The sequence below is a fragment of the Tursiops truncatus genome, chromosome 7, assembly GCF_011762595.2.
Source record: "Tursiops truncatus isolate mTurTru1 chromosome 7, mTurTru1.mat.Y, whole genome shotgun sequence".
NCBI lineage: Eukaryota > Metazoa > Chordata > Mammalia > Artiodactyla > Delphinidae > Tursiops > Tursiops truncatus.
The window spans coordinates 102,771,500-102,786,602 of record NC_047040.1 but is presented as its reverse complement, the minus strand read 5'-3'; the positions used below and the strand labels follow the sequence as shown (position 1 = coordinate 102,786,602).

At 44.2% G+C, this 15,103-nt stretch overlaps 1 protein-coding gene across 11 annotated transcripts in view; it reads left to right on the top strand.

Annotated features, from left to right (window-relative positions):
* Positions 1-15,103, top strand: part of CLASP1 (cytoplasmic linker associated protein 1) — a 267,451-nt gene that overhangs the window by 137,319 nt on the left and 115,029 nt on the right. For all 11 annotated transcript variants that reach the window (XM_073807807.1, XM_073807810.1, XM_073807809.1 and 8 more), the window contains 3 exons: positions 9,492-9,644; positions 12,971-13,044; positions 14,604-14,696. In XM_073807807.1, the coding sequence (XP_073663908.1) occupies positions 9,492-9,644; positions 12,971-13,044; positions 14,604-14,696 (320 nt within the window). The remainder of the gene's footprint in view (positions 1-9,491; positions 9,645-12,970; positions 13,045-14,603; positions 14,697-15,103) is intronic.

Genomic DNA, 15,103 nt, shown 5'->3' with positions numbered 1-15,103 from the left:
AAACTTCTTTTTATTTTACTTTAATTAATTAAATAAAGTGGAAGCAGGTTTATTTAGAGAGATACACGTTGCATAGGCAGAAGGCGGACTCCGTTTTTAAACCCCATTTTCAGCTTCGAGGTTGGTCTTGATGGAGGTGTAGGCCGGTGGCCGGTGGCCCGTGGCCCGTGGCCCGTGGCCCTGCGGGGGGACAGGCTCACTGCCCAGCGCCTGCTGTGCGTTCCTCTCCTACGAGGCCGGCCGCGGGCTCTGCCGCGTCTCTCCTGAGCTGGTAGCTGTAGAGCAGCGGCCAGCAAGTTCTCCATCCGACGCCGAGGAAGAAGCGCGCCCTGACCTGATCGGGGAGGGCTCATCAGTTGTCCCTGGCGGTGCCGGTGTCGGCACAACTTTGCTCTGGGTCCCCTCACCTCTCCTGTCCCTCTCCAGCTTCTGATCGTGTCTGCCCCAGTTGCTTCCCCTTTTCGCTCCCTTCTTAGGGGATGAGTAAGCCTGAACTGAATTTCCTCTTGTCGTCCCATCTTGGCCCCCACCCTCTCTGCTGGCTCATCTGCTCTGCAGGCGTCGGGTGGACATGCGCACGGCCGAGGGGGTGGAAACTCATCCTCGGCGTTGAGCTTGCCTGTGCTTCAGCTCTGCTTTTCTGTGATGGACAGTGGGTGACTGCAGCCGTAACACACTCTCAGCACCCTCGTCACTCCCGTCGCGCCGTGTCCGGTTTTGTTCTGTGAAATGTGCCAGTGTTTCCCGCCAGGTTAAAGTTTTTCTACGCCTTGTGCTCTGAAATGCTTAAAAAGCATTTCTTAATTTTGTACACAGGGCAGAGGAAGTTTTGTATCAGAATATGGATATTGAAGGGTGTTCGTCACTGAGCACCGTTAAGTAGGACTGGTCCTAGTTAGTACTGGTGCCAAAAGCTCAGCTTCTCTGTGCACCGGTGCCGAATCCAATCCCAGCGACAGAGTTCTGGGTGAAGCAGAAAAGAATAGCTTTATTGCTTTGCCAGGCAGAGGGGGACACCGTGGGCACCTGCCCTCAAAACCGTGTGTCCCAAGCTGGGAGAATTTGATGAGGAGTTGTTTAGCAGTAGTTCAAGGATGGGGTTGCTGTTCTAATCCACCCTTTGGAACTCAGGGAAGGTCATGGAGGCTGGAGTCTTGCCTACAAGAAACGGGCGACAAAAAGGCTTTCATGCCCAGAAGCCCCTCAGGGTCCTTCTTGGTTTCACTGCTGGTCCATACTGACTGGATTTGGGGGGGTACACTTACCCCACTCCCCATATTTTGATGGAGAGGAGTGTAGGAACTTTGTAGAGAAACAGGCTTTTACCCAGCCACCTGCTGCAGACAGTGTGGTTTGCACCTTCATGCCTCTCTAGGCACCATCCAACTTTGGTTAAAAGTCAAAGCTGGTGAGGACAAATGGATGAGAAATACAGTTTGGATAATGAGCAAAGTAACTTTTCATAAGTCTTCTGATCCATGAACATGAGCTGTCTTTCCATTTATTACGTCTTTAATTTCTCTCAATAATGTTATGCAGTTTTCAGCAAACATGCTGTAACGTAACTTGTGTTAAAGTTACTCCTAAGTATTTTTTTTTCCTTGATGTTCTTGTTAATTGCTTTCTTAATTTCATTTTTGGATTGTTCATTGCTGATGTATAAAAATACAATGGATTTTTCTATTTTGGTTTAATATTCTGCGACCTTTCTGAACTCATTTATTAGTGCTAATAGTTTTTTTAGTGAATTCCTTAGAACTTTCTATATACAAGATTGTGTCGTCTGTGAATAGAGATAATTTTAGTTCTTCCTATTTGCTAATTGTCCTGGCTAGAACCTCTAGTACAGTGTTGAATAGAAGTGGTGAGAGTAGGCTTCTTGTCTTTTTCCTCATCTTAGGGGGAAAACATCTAGTCTGTCACCATTAAATAAGATGTTAACAGTGTGTTTTTTGTGTTTTGTAGCTAGTCTTCATCAGGTTGAGGGAGTTCCCTTCTAGTCCCTGTTTGTGGTGTTTTTAGCATGAAAGGCTTCTTCCCCCCCCCGCCCCCCGCCCCAGTATTGTCAAATACTTTTATTGTGTCTACTGAGCGTGTGTTTTTGTCTTTTAGTTTATTAATATGATGATTAAATTAAGTTTTATATATTAAACCAACATTCCATTCTTGGGATAAATCCTGCTTGGCCATGGTGATAGTTTTTTATATGTTGCTAGCTTTGGTTTGCTGATACTTTGTTGAGGATTTCTATGTCTGCAGCCATAAGAGTCACTGATGATTCCATGTTTAAGAAATTATCTTAATTAAGTACTTTTCTTAAGTAAGCAAAGGCGTGTTGTAAGAATTAAATAACGCACAGAAAGTACTGAGCACCGTGCGTAGCACACAGTGGCCGGTTTACGTGAATTGCTCTTTTTGTGTGGTGGTCGTTTGTTATCACAACTCGGATCCTAGCATCTTGAGTCAGATGCACATAGACTTGAACCCTGGCTCCACCCCTCTTAGTTATTAACTGTGTGACTCTAGGCACTTGTATCTGGCTGCGTTAAGATTTTCTGCCTTTAACGTGGAGTCACGATAGTGCTTCCCTCTTAGGGTGGTCGGGAGCATTTGATGAGACTAGGCACAGCCCCAAACACGGCGTGGCACGCAGGTGTGTGCAGACCTAGGTGTGCATTCACTGTCGCTGCTTTTAAACACATGACTGCAGTGGTGTTATGAGGGTGAAAGATTTGAAATAATCGAGCTGTCTATAAGCGATTGATCAAATGTTACATATGTGAGCAGTGTAATAGTAGTCTTCAAAATGGATTAGACAGATACAGAAAAAATATCTACTAAATATCGGTAGTGGGCAAAACAGTTTTTGTTGCATATGTGTGTGTATAATGGTAGGTTTATGCATGCATTGAAGTCTGGAAATGCATATATATCGTTGTGAACAGTTTAATTTTGGGGGGTTATGATTGATATAAGAGGGCTTTGACTTGTAATTTTTAAATAGGTATATGTTTTATCAGAAAAAAGGAATAAAGATTTCTGACTGGTAGGACATCAGGAAGGTTAAAAAAACATTTAGGATTGTATTTACCTTACTTTCTTCATTTTCCCTCAGATATTGTCAGACTTTGTTTGACTATATTATCTAATGAAGCCTTATACATTTTTAAAAGCAGTAAAAGCTTCTGAAAAAGATACGTGAAGGATGGTTTGCATCCATTCACAAGTTTTGACTTCTTTCCTGCGGACTGCCAGAGTTAAGTATCTGATTGCCCTACTGTGTGTTGGCCCAGGCTCTGTGGTAGGTGTGAGGGATTCCAGAAGAATGTGTCTGCTCCAGGGACAGAGAGACAGAACAGATCTGCACACAGCTCATCACAGGGGGAGTCGGAGTAAAAGGCAAGACGTTTATGGCTGTGCAGCCCAGAGCAGGACAGAGCCGGGGAGGCTCGCAGAGGATGGTGCGTTCAGGATTACACAGGAGTGTGTTTGGTGTATGGGGCCGTCAGCCATGGCTTAGAGCTGTGACAGATCAAGACAAGATATTCGGGGATATTTACGGAAAGCAGCCTGCCTTTGGGCTTATTATCGTGTCTCCGTGCAGCCTTCTCTTGGGATTGCTAATTATGCTCCAGTTACTAGGCTGCCACATTTCTCATTCCCTTGGAGGAGAATTTCAGTAACAGGGAGTGGGCGAAGCTGAAAGCCTGTTGGGGTGTCAGCTTCCACAAAGTGACCCTGACACAGGGAGTTAGTTGTCTTTATAAAGAGAACGAACGAGGAACTTTCTCCCCGTTGGACCTGCGTGGGTCACGGCCTGCCTCAGGGGAAAAAAGAGGAAAAGCTTGGAGGTTTAGGTTCCGGCCTCCCTGGCAGATGGACAACGGGACAGACACCTCCTCGTAGTTTCTGTGACATTTTGTTCGTCCTCATAGATGAGTGTATACATTTTCTAAATGGACAATATGATCCAAAACTTGTAATTCCAAGTTCTAAACACCAAACTTGAAGTCAGTCTTTAGACTGATATGTTTTTCTGCCACTCCTGGACCTGAACCTCCAGTCACAGTGCCGTGCTGTGGTCTGTGTGGTGACTTTTGACCTAGAGTCTGTGTGTGGCTTGTTGCTTTGTGTCACCCCCGATCCAGCCTGGTTACAGCTCAGTCCTGAGGCTGCCGGGGCTCTGCCGGCCCTTCCTTAGGGGGTTCAGAATGTGGGTCAGTTCAGGCCGGTGGAGGGACTGCTTCTGCCCCGGCCTGTGCCGGCCCTGGCCGCTCGCCAGCCTCTGTCCAGCATCTGGACCACAGTTGAGGACTTCAGCACAAGTTCACAGACTTACTCAGCCTTGAGAACTAGGCTGGTTTGCTGCTAAGTCCACGAATGACTGTGTGTGCTCTCTGGACTTTTAATTTTTTCAAAAGGTTCTCTTCTGTGTTTTAAAATCTCTATTGTATCAACAGTTCTTTGGGGCATGCTGTTTTACTGCTGTTTTTCACTTCACGATAACTGCCTGCTAATTGGGTTACCAGGAGTGGGGTGATTGAGAGTTGGATGAAAATTAGCGTCACACTGTAGAAGTTTCACGCGTTATTTTTAAATGTCTTGTCCCAATGCTGTAAAAGGGGGAATGGAACTGGGGTGATTTTTAAGAGATTAAAGGAACCGAAGGCGCCAATGAGCTTATGCCAGGTTTCTACCCCAGGCTGTCACATGAGAGAAGTGACCCTCAGAATGACAGTCTTTGCAGTGGTGCCAGGAGATAGAATTAATTATTTCTTTGGGCTCAGGGAGAACCGATCCTTCTCTAAGAACGTTTTCTGTGTAACAGATGTTTTCTTAATGTGTGAAAAGTTTTAAGTTGATGTAATAGCAAAAGCTTGCATAGCTAAAAATATTCATTCTCACACATGTGTTTGCCTTGGTTAAAGCTCTAGAAAAAGAGGCTGTATTCTAACAGATGTCTGCTTAGCTGAAAAGCCTAAAGAAAATGGGAATTTAAGTGACTCGTAGAGTTCAGTATGGATTGATTTAGTTGAAAGATACTGGAACATATTAGACCCAGAGACCACGAGACCCCTCACCCTGGACTGGATCCCGAGTGTGTCTCCTCTGTGACCGAGTGCGGTGGCAAACACAGCTCATTTGTCCGGGTCGGGAACGGCACCTTCTACATAGAGAAATTTAACCCCAGTTAACTGAAACTGGGTACCTTTCTGAGAGCCTAACCCCCTTTTGGATTTGATTTTAATTTCTGGGTGTCCCAAAAGCTGGGAACCAGAGGGCAAACTTATTTTTAGACGGTGTGTTAGTTTTCAAATAATAGGCTCAATTGACCTTTATCCTCCAAACACCTCTCTGGGCAAATTTAACCTGGTAAATGACTACACCCTCGTTCCTGTTCCCCTGAATTTCTAACTCAGATAGAAAAGGTGAATTACTTTCTCTGTTAGCACATGGATCCCATGAACAATCATGTAATCTTGCTGGTGCAGCGTCGTGGTGATGGGCACGCGGTACTGCGCTTTTAGGTTGGGACACGTGATTTGACCCCTGCACTGGGTTCTAAGCCTTGTGAGTTCGGGGTGTTTTCTATGTGCGTGTTTGCTTTTTATAGTTTCTGTTTAGCTGTCGGGCTTTCAACTGTCACTTTTCATTCACATCACTGTGCTTAACTCCTGTGTTCCATCCCCCTTTCTCGCTATTTCTATATTTAGTTGCTTCTAATCTGTTTAGAAAATTCAATAAGTAAGCCCGTTAGATTTGTTTCCAAAGGGGAAGTAAAGAGGCTGAGTCGGGACTGTTGGAGCTCAGTTTTAAAAAACCTCCCACTGGCTGCCTTTCCCCCTTCCCTTCCTTGGGGGCCGTTTCCACGCCGACACTGGTGATGAAGCAGCTGCGTCCTCGGTGCAGCGGACGTAATGTGGCATCTGCAGTGAACGTGGACAAGTTGTGATTAACTTTTAAAACTACAGGCTCTTTGAGGACGAATCTGAACCGCTTCCATTCTCTTCATACTTGCCCAGTTTTCTGTGTGGCATCCCTTACAGCAACATATATCCTAACCGCCTGGATATCCACATGCCGACATAGATGCTTTCTCTGGCCGTGAGGTTATCCTCCTGTAACATGAGAATATAAAAAGAATGGGGACCAAATGTTGAGTATTTTATTTCTGCCTTAAATAATCAGTTATCTTTTACAGTAGTTACAATACGAGAAGAAAGTCTTATATTTATCCACATATTTACTATCACCAGTGATCTTCATTTCTTAATGTAATTCCAAGTTTCCATTTGTTTTCATTTTCCTTTTGCCCGAAGATCTTCAGCATTCCCTGGAGTGCTGGTCTGCTGGTGATAAATTCTGGTCTTGTTTGTCTGAATAAGTTTTAATTCAGCCTCTGTTCTTAGAAGATATTTTTGCTGGATGTAGAATTCTAGGTTAATACTCCTTTCACCATTTTCATTCCGCTGTCTTCTGGCACACATGGTTTCTGATGAAAGCTGTTGTCATTTTGTTCCTCAGTATCTAATGTGTCTTTTTCCCTCTGGCTTCTGCTGGCAGTGCAATTTCACGTGTGTCAGACTGCTGGGTATCATCCTACAGATCTCTGAGACTATTCCTCTTATTTCTTTTCTTCTTCAGGCTCTTCTTTTTTTTGTCTCTATGCTTAATTTGGGTTAAATTTTATTGCTGTGTGTTTAAATTCTCTCATTTCCCCCTTCTTTTGCAGTGTCTAATCTGCTTTGAATCCCATTTCAACGATATTTTCATTTCAGCTACTGTGTTTTTTTAATTTCTAGAAGTTCCATTTGGTCCTTTTAAAACACCTTCCTTTTCTTTCATTATGTCTGTGAGTTCCTTTACTCCTTGACCACAGGTGTAGCAGTTTTAATGTTCCCGTCTGCAGGTTCCATCATCTCTGTCATTTCCTAGTGGGTCCTTATTTTTTGACGTTTTTCTCTCCTGATTATGAGCCACATTTCGCTGCTTCTCATCTGTTTATGAAGTTTTGCTTAGATGTTGTGTGTTGTGACTGTTACGTTGTTGAGCGTCTGCGTTTTGTCATAGTCCTTTAAAGAATGTCATGCTTTGTTTGGCAAAGCAGTTGAGTTACTTGCAGATCTGTCTACTGTCCTTGAGACCTGGCCCCACTACTAGGCTTGCTCTCTCTGGGGTCTCTACTGAATGCCTCCAGTGAGTCACCGAGAGCACCCCAGCTCTGGTGCTCGAGCATCTTCCTACTTTGTGTGGACTTTGGGGTTGTTCAGTTTACAGTCTCCTGGCCATTTTTTGCCCTCCCTTAGGGCATCTCACTCACGCGGCGTGGCCCAGAGCTTAAGGCATGCCTGGAGCTCTCTTTCAGTGTGGCTCTCTCTTTCCCAGCACTCGGCCCTGCCTCTCCCAGCTACCTGCCCCCCCTGGAGTCTGGTCTTCATTTTCTCCACTTAGCAAGGCTGTCAGGCTCCCTGGCCTGGGTGGCCTGGGAATTGTCTCCAGGCAGGAACTTGGGGGTGATTGTAGAGCTCACCTTGTTTGTTTCCCTTCTCTGAGGCATCTCAGCTCTGCACTGCCTGTTGTCCTGTCTGAAAGTAGTAGTTTTACATATTCTGTCTGGTTTCTCTTAAGAGGTTAGGTCCTTGCTAATGCATCATTGCTGCAAGTGGAAATTCCAGGAATTCCAGTGAAATCGGCCCATTGAAAATAATTCTCAATAACAACGCATTTCTACATGGCTTGCCTGCCTGTGTTAGAAAGACAAAGCTAAACACAATTTACATGCGTTTTTGAGTGAAGCATAGTCGTGGTCGTGTCCCCCACTCACTATTAACCTTCCCCACAGCCCGGGGCTGTCACTGTTCTCAGTGGAGTAATGACACAGCCCCGCAGCGTGGCCGTGTCACGACAGCGGTCCACATGCTCTCGGGGCTCCTGTCAGTGCCCAGTGGGTGACCTCGTCCTGTACTTCAGACCAAGTTTTACTCTTGCAGCGGCCTTGTCGGTGTGCTCTACAGTGTAAGAATCACTTCTGAATCCACGTGGGAAGTCTGTGCTAATAGACCACTGGACGCCTGAATCAGCAAGACCTTGCTGTATGGATTACAGCACAGCTTGCCCAGGCGATGGGGAATGTAAAGGCGTGTTGAGGGAAGCTGTTTGCACAGGGATCTGCATTTGTGAGGATATGGTTCCTCCCTCCCTGACTGTTGAATAAAAGAAGCCCTGTGATTTGAAGGGGATTGTTGGTGAGGTGTAAGGAACGTTAGGGTCCTGAGTAGACACAAGACTTGGCTGTTGATAGTTCAGCTGAGAAGCAACTAGAGCAAGAAAAACAGGTTATTTGTATCTGTTTTTTGGTCAGCAATTATTTACTTCAGACTTTCTGGTAAAAATCTAATGCCCGTTTTCAGAAATCATGAATATTGCCGGCTATGGACGTCAGTTTTCTTTTTTTGTTTTTAATGACTCCTAAGTTCTTTGTTTAGCCCCCTGAATGACCCACACGTGCTCTGTATCGGGAGAGCTTTAATTTTTGTGCCATCAGAATGCTGTTCATAAGTATGTTCATTTTTATAAGCCCAAAGATGGTTTTCTTTTTTAAAATTTTAAATACAACTTGAGGAATATTGGTTGGATTTCCTGCTGTTTAGAACATTTAGAAGTTAATGAACTTATGAAAAAATGCTCAACTTCACTATGAGAGGAATGCAACAGTAAAGAAGAGGCTTGCTTTTTTTTTTTTTTTTTTTTTAATATTCAGCATTGGCAAGGGTGTGGCAAGATAGGCCCTTCTTTGAATTTCCAGGAAAAGTATGTATTTATATGAGGTTTCTGAAAATAAGGTTGGCTGTACCCATCAGAAACTTTATTATACTCTTTGACCCAGTAATCCTTCTTCCAGGAATTTTTTTTTCCTTAAAATTATTAGAAGTTCAAACAAAGATGCAAGTAGAAAGGTATCTGTTGCAATATTATTTCTAATGGTAAGTTATTAGAATCACCCTAAATGTCTAACAATGAAAGTATTTTTCATTTGTGCCATTTTCCAGTTGCAAAGTACCATGGAACCGTGAAAATGGTGTTTATGAAGAATGTTTCATCATGTGGTAAAATGGACGTATTTGAAATACACAGTATCCAAAAACGAAATATATTTAATGTTAACTATTAAAAAAATGCATGAGAGGATGGTCATAAATATGTCAAATTGTTAAAGTATGCTCCTAGGTGGTAGTTTTATGAGAGGTTATTTTCTTCTTTATGGTTTTCCAGAATTGGGGTGGAGAGCATTCCAGATGTGTGAAAGCAAACAGGATGTTTGTAGCTGCATTCTGGACTCAGCTAAGGCTTTTTTCTAGACCTGGATGGGCACCTCAGGTTGCAAAAGAGTTGGCAAGCCATTCATCTCTAAGACTAGTTGCTGTTTTCAGTTCAGGTGAAAAAGTGCTTAAAAATGAAAACAAAAAATGATGTCTGTGCTTATTCTTCAGATAAAAATTTTGATGATGAGGATTCTGTGGATGGTAATAGGCCTTCTTCTGCCAGCTCTACGTCATCCAAAGCTCCAGCAAGCTCCCGCAGAAACGTTGGAATGGGGACTACCCGCAGGCTCGGCTCATCCACCCTTGGATCCAAGTCTTCAGGTAGGACCGAGCCCAGTGTGGTACCGCGGGGTCAGCTCTGCCGACGTTTAAAACCAGACGTGCGTTGATACTTGCCTTGTGCGTCCTTAAGAGGTGAAGTAATCCTGTTGGCAGTACACTTCCACTGGCTCTTCTTGAATTAAATTAGTTCTCTGCTGTGGATGCTGATAAGCTGGTAGGCTGTAAGTCTGAGCTGCTGTGTTGCCACATTTGCTGAGGCAGAGCCTCTGGGCGCGTGAACCCAATACAGAGTAGAGCGTGTGGTACCCTGATGGCCTCGGGCTCCAGCCATGCCTGACACTACCAGGGGGCCTTTCAGCCAGTTGCTGTGTATCAAGACGAGACTGTCCGGGCTTCCCTGGTGGCGCAGTGGTTAAGAATCCGCCTGCCAGTGCAGGGGACACGGGTTCGAGCTCTGGTCCGGGAAGATCCCACATGGCACGGAGCAGCTAAACCCGAGCGCCACAACTGCTGAGCCTGCGCTCTAGAGTCCACGAACCATAACTGCTGAAGCCCACGAGCCACAACTACTGAGCCCGCACGCCCAGAGCCCGTGCTCCGCAACAAGAGAAGCCACCGCCACGAGAGGCCCGTGCACCGTAACAAAGAGTAGCCCCTGCTCACTGCAACTAGAGAAAGCCAGCGCGCAGCAGCAGAGACCCAACACAGCCAAAAATAAATAAATAAAATTTAAAAAAAAGAAAAGACTGAGACTGTCCGGAAGTCAGATTGTACCTTATGTCTTTAAAATGTATTTTGTTGCTGTAGGGATGCCGAATTAGTGAATGGTAAGGATTAGCTCCCTGAGGCTTTGAACATTGATTTGTAAGGATTTCTTCCCTAATCCCCCTGCTATCCCATCCCCCAATTTAGGCAGTTTTGAGTCCTTGTTATACACAGGTTTCATTTGGCTGTCACATTTTAAATTTACATGCAAATTACCTACTTAAAAAAAAATGCTATTGAAGTATAGTTGATTTACTATAGTTGTGTAAATTTTTTACCTCCAAAAAACTCACATAGCTGCTGCTCTTAGAACCGCGCTTGCTGTCAGCAGTGGGCTCTTGGCTCAGCCAGCTGAGCTGAGGTAAAGCCGAAGTGAGGACCCGCGTTAGGACGCCACCTCCTCCTGCTGGCCTTTCTTGCTCTCTGCAGCAGCCCCGGGCGGCGTGTCCTGACTCAGCGGCTCAGCGCCCGCCCTCGTAGCCTCTGCACAGCGTCTCTGCACAGCGGGAGCTGTGCTGGCGGCAGAGGGAAGAGCTGGGCTCATTTCTTACGTTTGTGTTGCTCTTCCTAGTTCTTTCTAATCCTTTACTTTTTGGTTCCTTAAAAATTTTTTGTTGTTGTTGTTAAAGAGCTTAAATTCATACAACATGAAATCAACCATTTTAAAGGTAACGATTCAGTGGCATTTATTATCTTCACAGTGTTGAGCAACCACCACCTCTGCCTGGTTGCAACACAGTTTCATCCCTCAAAAGAAGACCCTATCCCCTTTAAACAGTTCCTCCCCGTTCCTTCCTTCCCCAGCCCATGTTTTGTCTTTAGGCATTTAGCTATCTAGAAATTTCATAGAAATGGAGGCATCCAATATGCAGTCTCCTGTGTCTGGCTCCTTTCCCTTGTCATAATGTTTTTGAGGTTCATCTCTGTTGGAGCATGTATCAGTACTTTTTTTTTAAAAAAAATTAATTTTTGTCTGCGTTGGGTCTTCGTTGCTGCGCACGGGCTTTCTCTAGTTGCGGCGAGCGGGGGTTACTCTTCATTGCGGTGCGCGGGCTTCTGATTGCAGTGGCTTCTCTTGATGCGCAGCACGGACTCTAGGCGTGCGGGCTCAGTAGTTGTGGCTCGTGGGCTCTAGAGCGCAGGGTCAGTAGTTGTGGTGCACGGGCTTCGTTGCTTCACGGCATGTGGGATCTTCCTGGACCAGGGCTCGAGCCTGTGTCTCCTGCATTGGCAGGCGGATTCTTAACCGCTGCGCCACCAGGGAAGCCCTGAACAATCTTCCTAATGTGTTTTCTTGATCCGTTTTTGAGTAGCATCCATTCCATAGACGAGGCTTAGAAATTTTCTGTGTCATCAGACCACTTCTTTTCCTTCCCTTCCCTCACCGTTCCCCTTGCACACACCCGACCTGTGTAGATTGTGCAGAGGTACCAACCCTGTCTTCCCCTCAGACCTGATCCTGTCCTTTTCCGTTTCGTCTAACGCCATAGTCGTGAGTTTCCCTGTTGGCTCCCCATCAGATGCCTCGGGCCCAGGGACTGTGCTTGGCCCACGAGTCCTCTTCGGTATGTGGTGCCAGGCCTCACACAGAGGAGCTCTCAGCTCAGCACCCATCTGCTTGGTGGGACGCAGTCCTAACCTAAAGCAGACACAGGGCACCACTCACAGTGTGTTACTGCTGTCTGTGTGTAGTTTGCTTGTGAATGCAGAGTAATAGTCATCAAGAGTGATGACACGTATTTACCACTGTAACGAGTTGTCTTTAAAGCCCTTTCTGTCTAGGTGGTCCATGAGCACCTCAAACTCCAGATAACTTGTCTGGTAAGAAGCTCTAGAAAAGCACTTGGACTAATCAATATAAATCATTAATGAGGGTTACAGGGATGACTGTAGATAACCATTTGGAAACCTTTATTATGAAGAAAAAACATCTGATAAAATGTCACATGATTTTCATACGTGAAGTGACGCTTATTAGCAAACAGAAAAAGCTTCCTCCCAAATGATAGCAATTATAACAACTTTTAAGTAACGGCGTATCTTACAGCAACTTCGTGGGGTCAACTTGCAACTGACATGTACATGAAAAATTGACAGTTATCATGAGTTAAAGGAAATGAAAATGTTTTTTTCCTTTTTTCTTTCGAAATAATGTTTGGAGACCAATATGAAGTTGAGATGAAACTGTTAAATTCTTTAGAACTTATTTGAATGTTTCACAGAATTGCTAGATTCCTAACAATGACCTAATTTCATTTATTCCCTGAAGAATTAAAATTTCTATTATATGTTTATTTGGAATCTTTGAAAAGACTTATACATTAATACAGTATAAACCATCTAAATCTTTTAACGGCTAGACTGGCCCTCCTTAAGCAAGTAGTGTCTTTAAATGGTTTTAAGCTAACATACGTTACACTGTAAAATTACTATACTTTATCTGAATATTGAAAGTCTATAATGCTTGTCAATGCCACAAAAACTCTAAACTTAAGACTTAAAACATAGTTACAAATCTTCCAAAATATAATTTTGATTTTGTATCTTCAGACTCCTCCGATGCACACTGTTTACATTTCAAAAATTGATCTTTTTTATAGCTGCAAAAGAGGGAGCTGGTGCTGTTGATGAAGAGGACTTTATTAAAGCATTTGATGATGTGCCTGTAGTCCAGGTGAGTGAAGATGTTTCGTTTGGTTAAAAACAAGGATGGGCTTATGCTTCAAGTTTCACTTTTCAAGTGTGCGACGCGCGGAGTTTCTTACTAGGTAGGGTAATTCTGACTGTCAAGCCCACAGGACATCTGAGGTTGCAGACCAGGAAAAGAAGAGCGAAAGTCACGGCCCAGGATGACCTTTCAGTAAGAACTGAGAGAAGTAGCTTGCTCCTGCAGTGAGTGTGTGGGTTAGGTCACCTAAAAGAGGGGGAAATGAGGGATTAGGTTAGAAGAGAGAACAAAGAAGCATGCTTATGTAGGGATTTTCCTCAGAAAGAAAAGGTTGTAAAGTTGAAGAATTTGGGTGTCTGAAAACTGCAAAAAATTGTTTCATAAAATCTTAGTTTATTCCATCTTGATGCTCCCCTTAAGTACCACCTAACAGATGCGGCACAGTTGATTGACAGAAGCTGGGGTACAGCCACACTTTTCAGACTGCTTTGTGCCTCAGCACTGTCTCTCGTTGATCGGGGCTTGTGCTACATCAGGTGTCCGTGCTCTGGATTCCTACAGCGCTTAGTGTCTGTGTGAATCCCTTGTCACCTGCTGCTTCGTTGCCGTGTGTGTGTATAAAGCAGGTAACAGGTGTTTTAGGCTCAGGACCATCCTTACGTCCTTGACCTTCCTAGCATGCCTCACTCTTGGTTGTTTTTGGTTCCCCCCCCCTCACCATCTTATGAGTAATATGTGAGGATAAATGAGAGAGCAGACCTAAAAGTATTTAAAGTTGCAAGTACAGACGTACTTGCTGTGTTGCGCTTCGCTTTGTTGTGCTTCACGGATACTGCAGTTTTACAGACTGAAGGTCCGTGGCCACCCTGCGTCGAGCACGTCTGTTGGTGCCCTTTTTCCAGCGGCATTTGCTCACCTCGTGTCTCTGTGTCACATTTTGGTAATTCTCACAATATTTCAAACCCTCCATCAGCAAAAAGATTACAGTTCACTGAAGACTCAGAGGATGGTTAGCATATTTTAGCAAGAAAGTATTTTTAAATTAAGGTATGCACACTTTTTTTTTTTTAAGACATCATGCTATTGCACAGTTAATAGACTACAGTCTAGGAGACCAAAAGAATTCGTGTGACTTGCTTCATTGCGGTATTCACTTTATGACAGGGGTCTGGAAGCGACCCGGCAGTGTCTCCGAGGTCTGCCTGTATAATGTGGTGTTACAAAAAATGCTAAGAGTAATCAATGACTTGTGCATCACTGCCGGTTCCCCAGTGGGCTTTTTTCTCTTTTGTACATGAAATTATCTGTTAACTTATAGTAAAGCCATATTTGAGGCAAGGTTATCCATACGTGGGCATCGGATCTAGTCGGTATGCATTCAGAGCAGGAAAGAAGCTCAATCTAAGACAAACTTGACTAGATGTTATCTTGAAGGCCCTTCTGAAAAATGAAATAATTTCTTTTACTGGGCTCACTAAGTGCCCTTGACTTCAGGTAATTAAGGAATAATCTTTGTTTATTCTGTAGATTTTCTCCTATTGATTGTAAATTAATTTTTCTTACAGATTTACTCCAGCCGAGACCTTGAGGAGTCCATAAACAAGATTAGGGAAATATTATCTGATGACAAGCATGATTGGGAGCAAAGAGTAACCGCTGTAAGCCACTGACTGTGTGATTACATTTGCATTCGATATTTACACGGTCTGAATACTTTGTTATGAAACTGGGGTGCAGCTCTGATGAATTTTAAGTAGTAAATATTTTACATATAAGCTTCCATATTTACACGTCGCCTTTTTAGTAGATTACTTCACTTCTGTTCTTCAAACATGCCAGCTTCTATCTTCTTGTGTATCCTGTACTTTTAGCAGAGACCTACCTGTGGTACGACCGCCGCTCCTACGACCTCAGTAAAGATGTAGTTCTGTGACCACTGGCCAGGAGAGCGGCTTTTTAGTGACATTTTCAGTGTGTGTCTCTCTATCCCTTGCTTTCTTCACAGCACTTCTGCTCCCTCTGTTTTTAAAAGTGGATTAATGGGGCTTCCCTGGTGGTGCAGTGG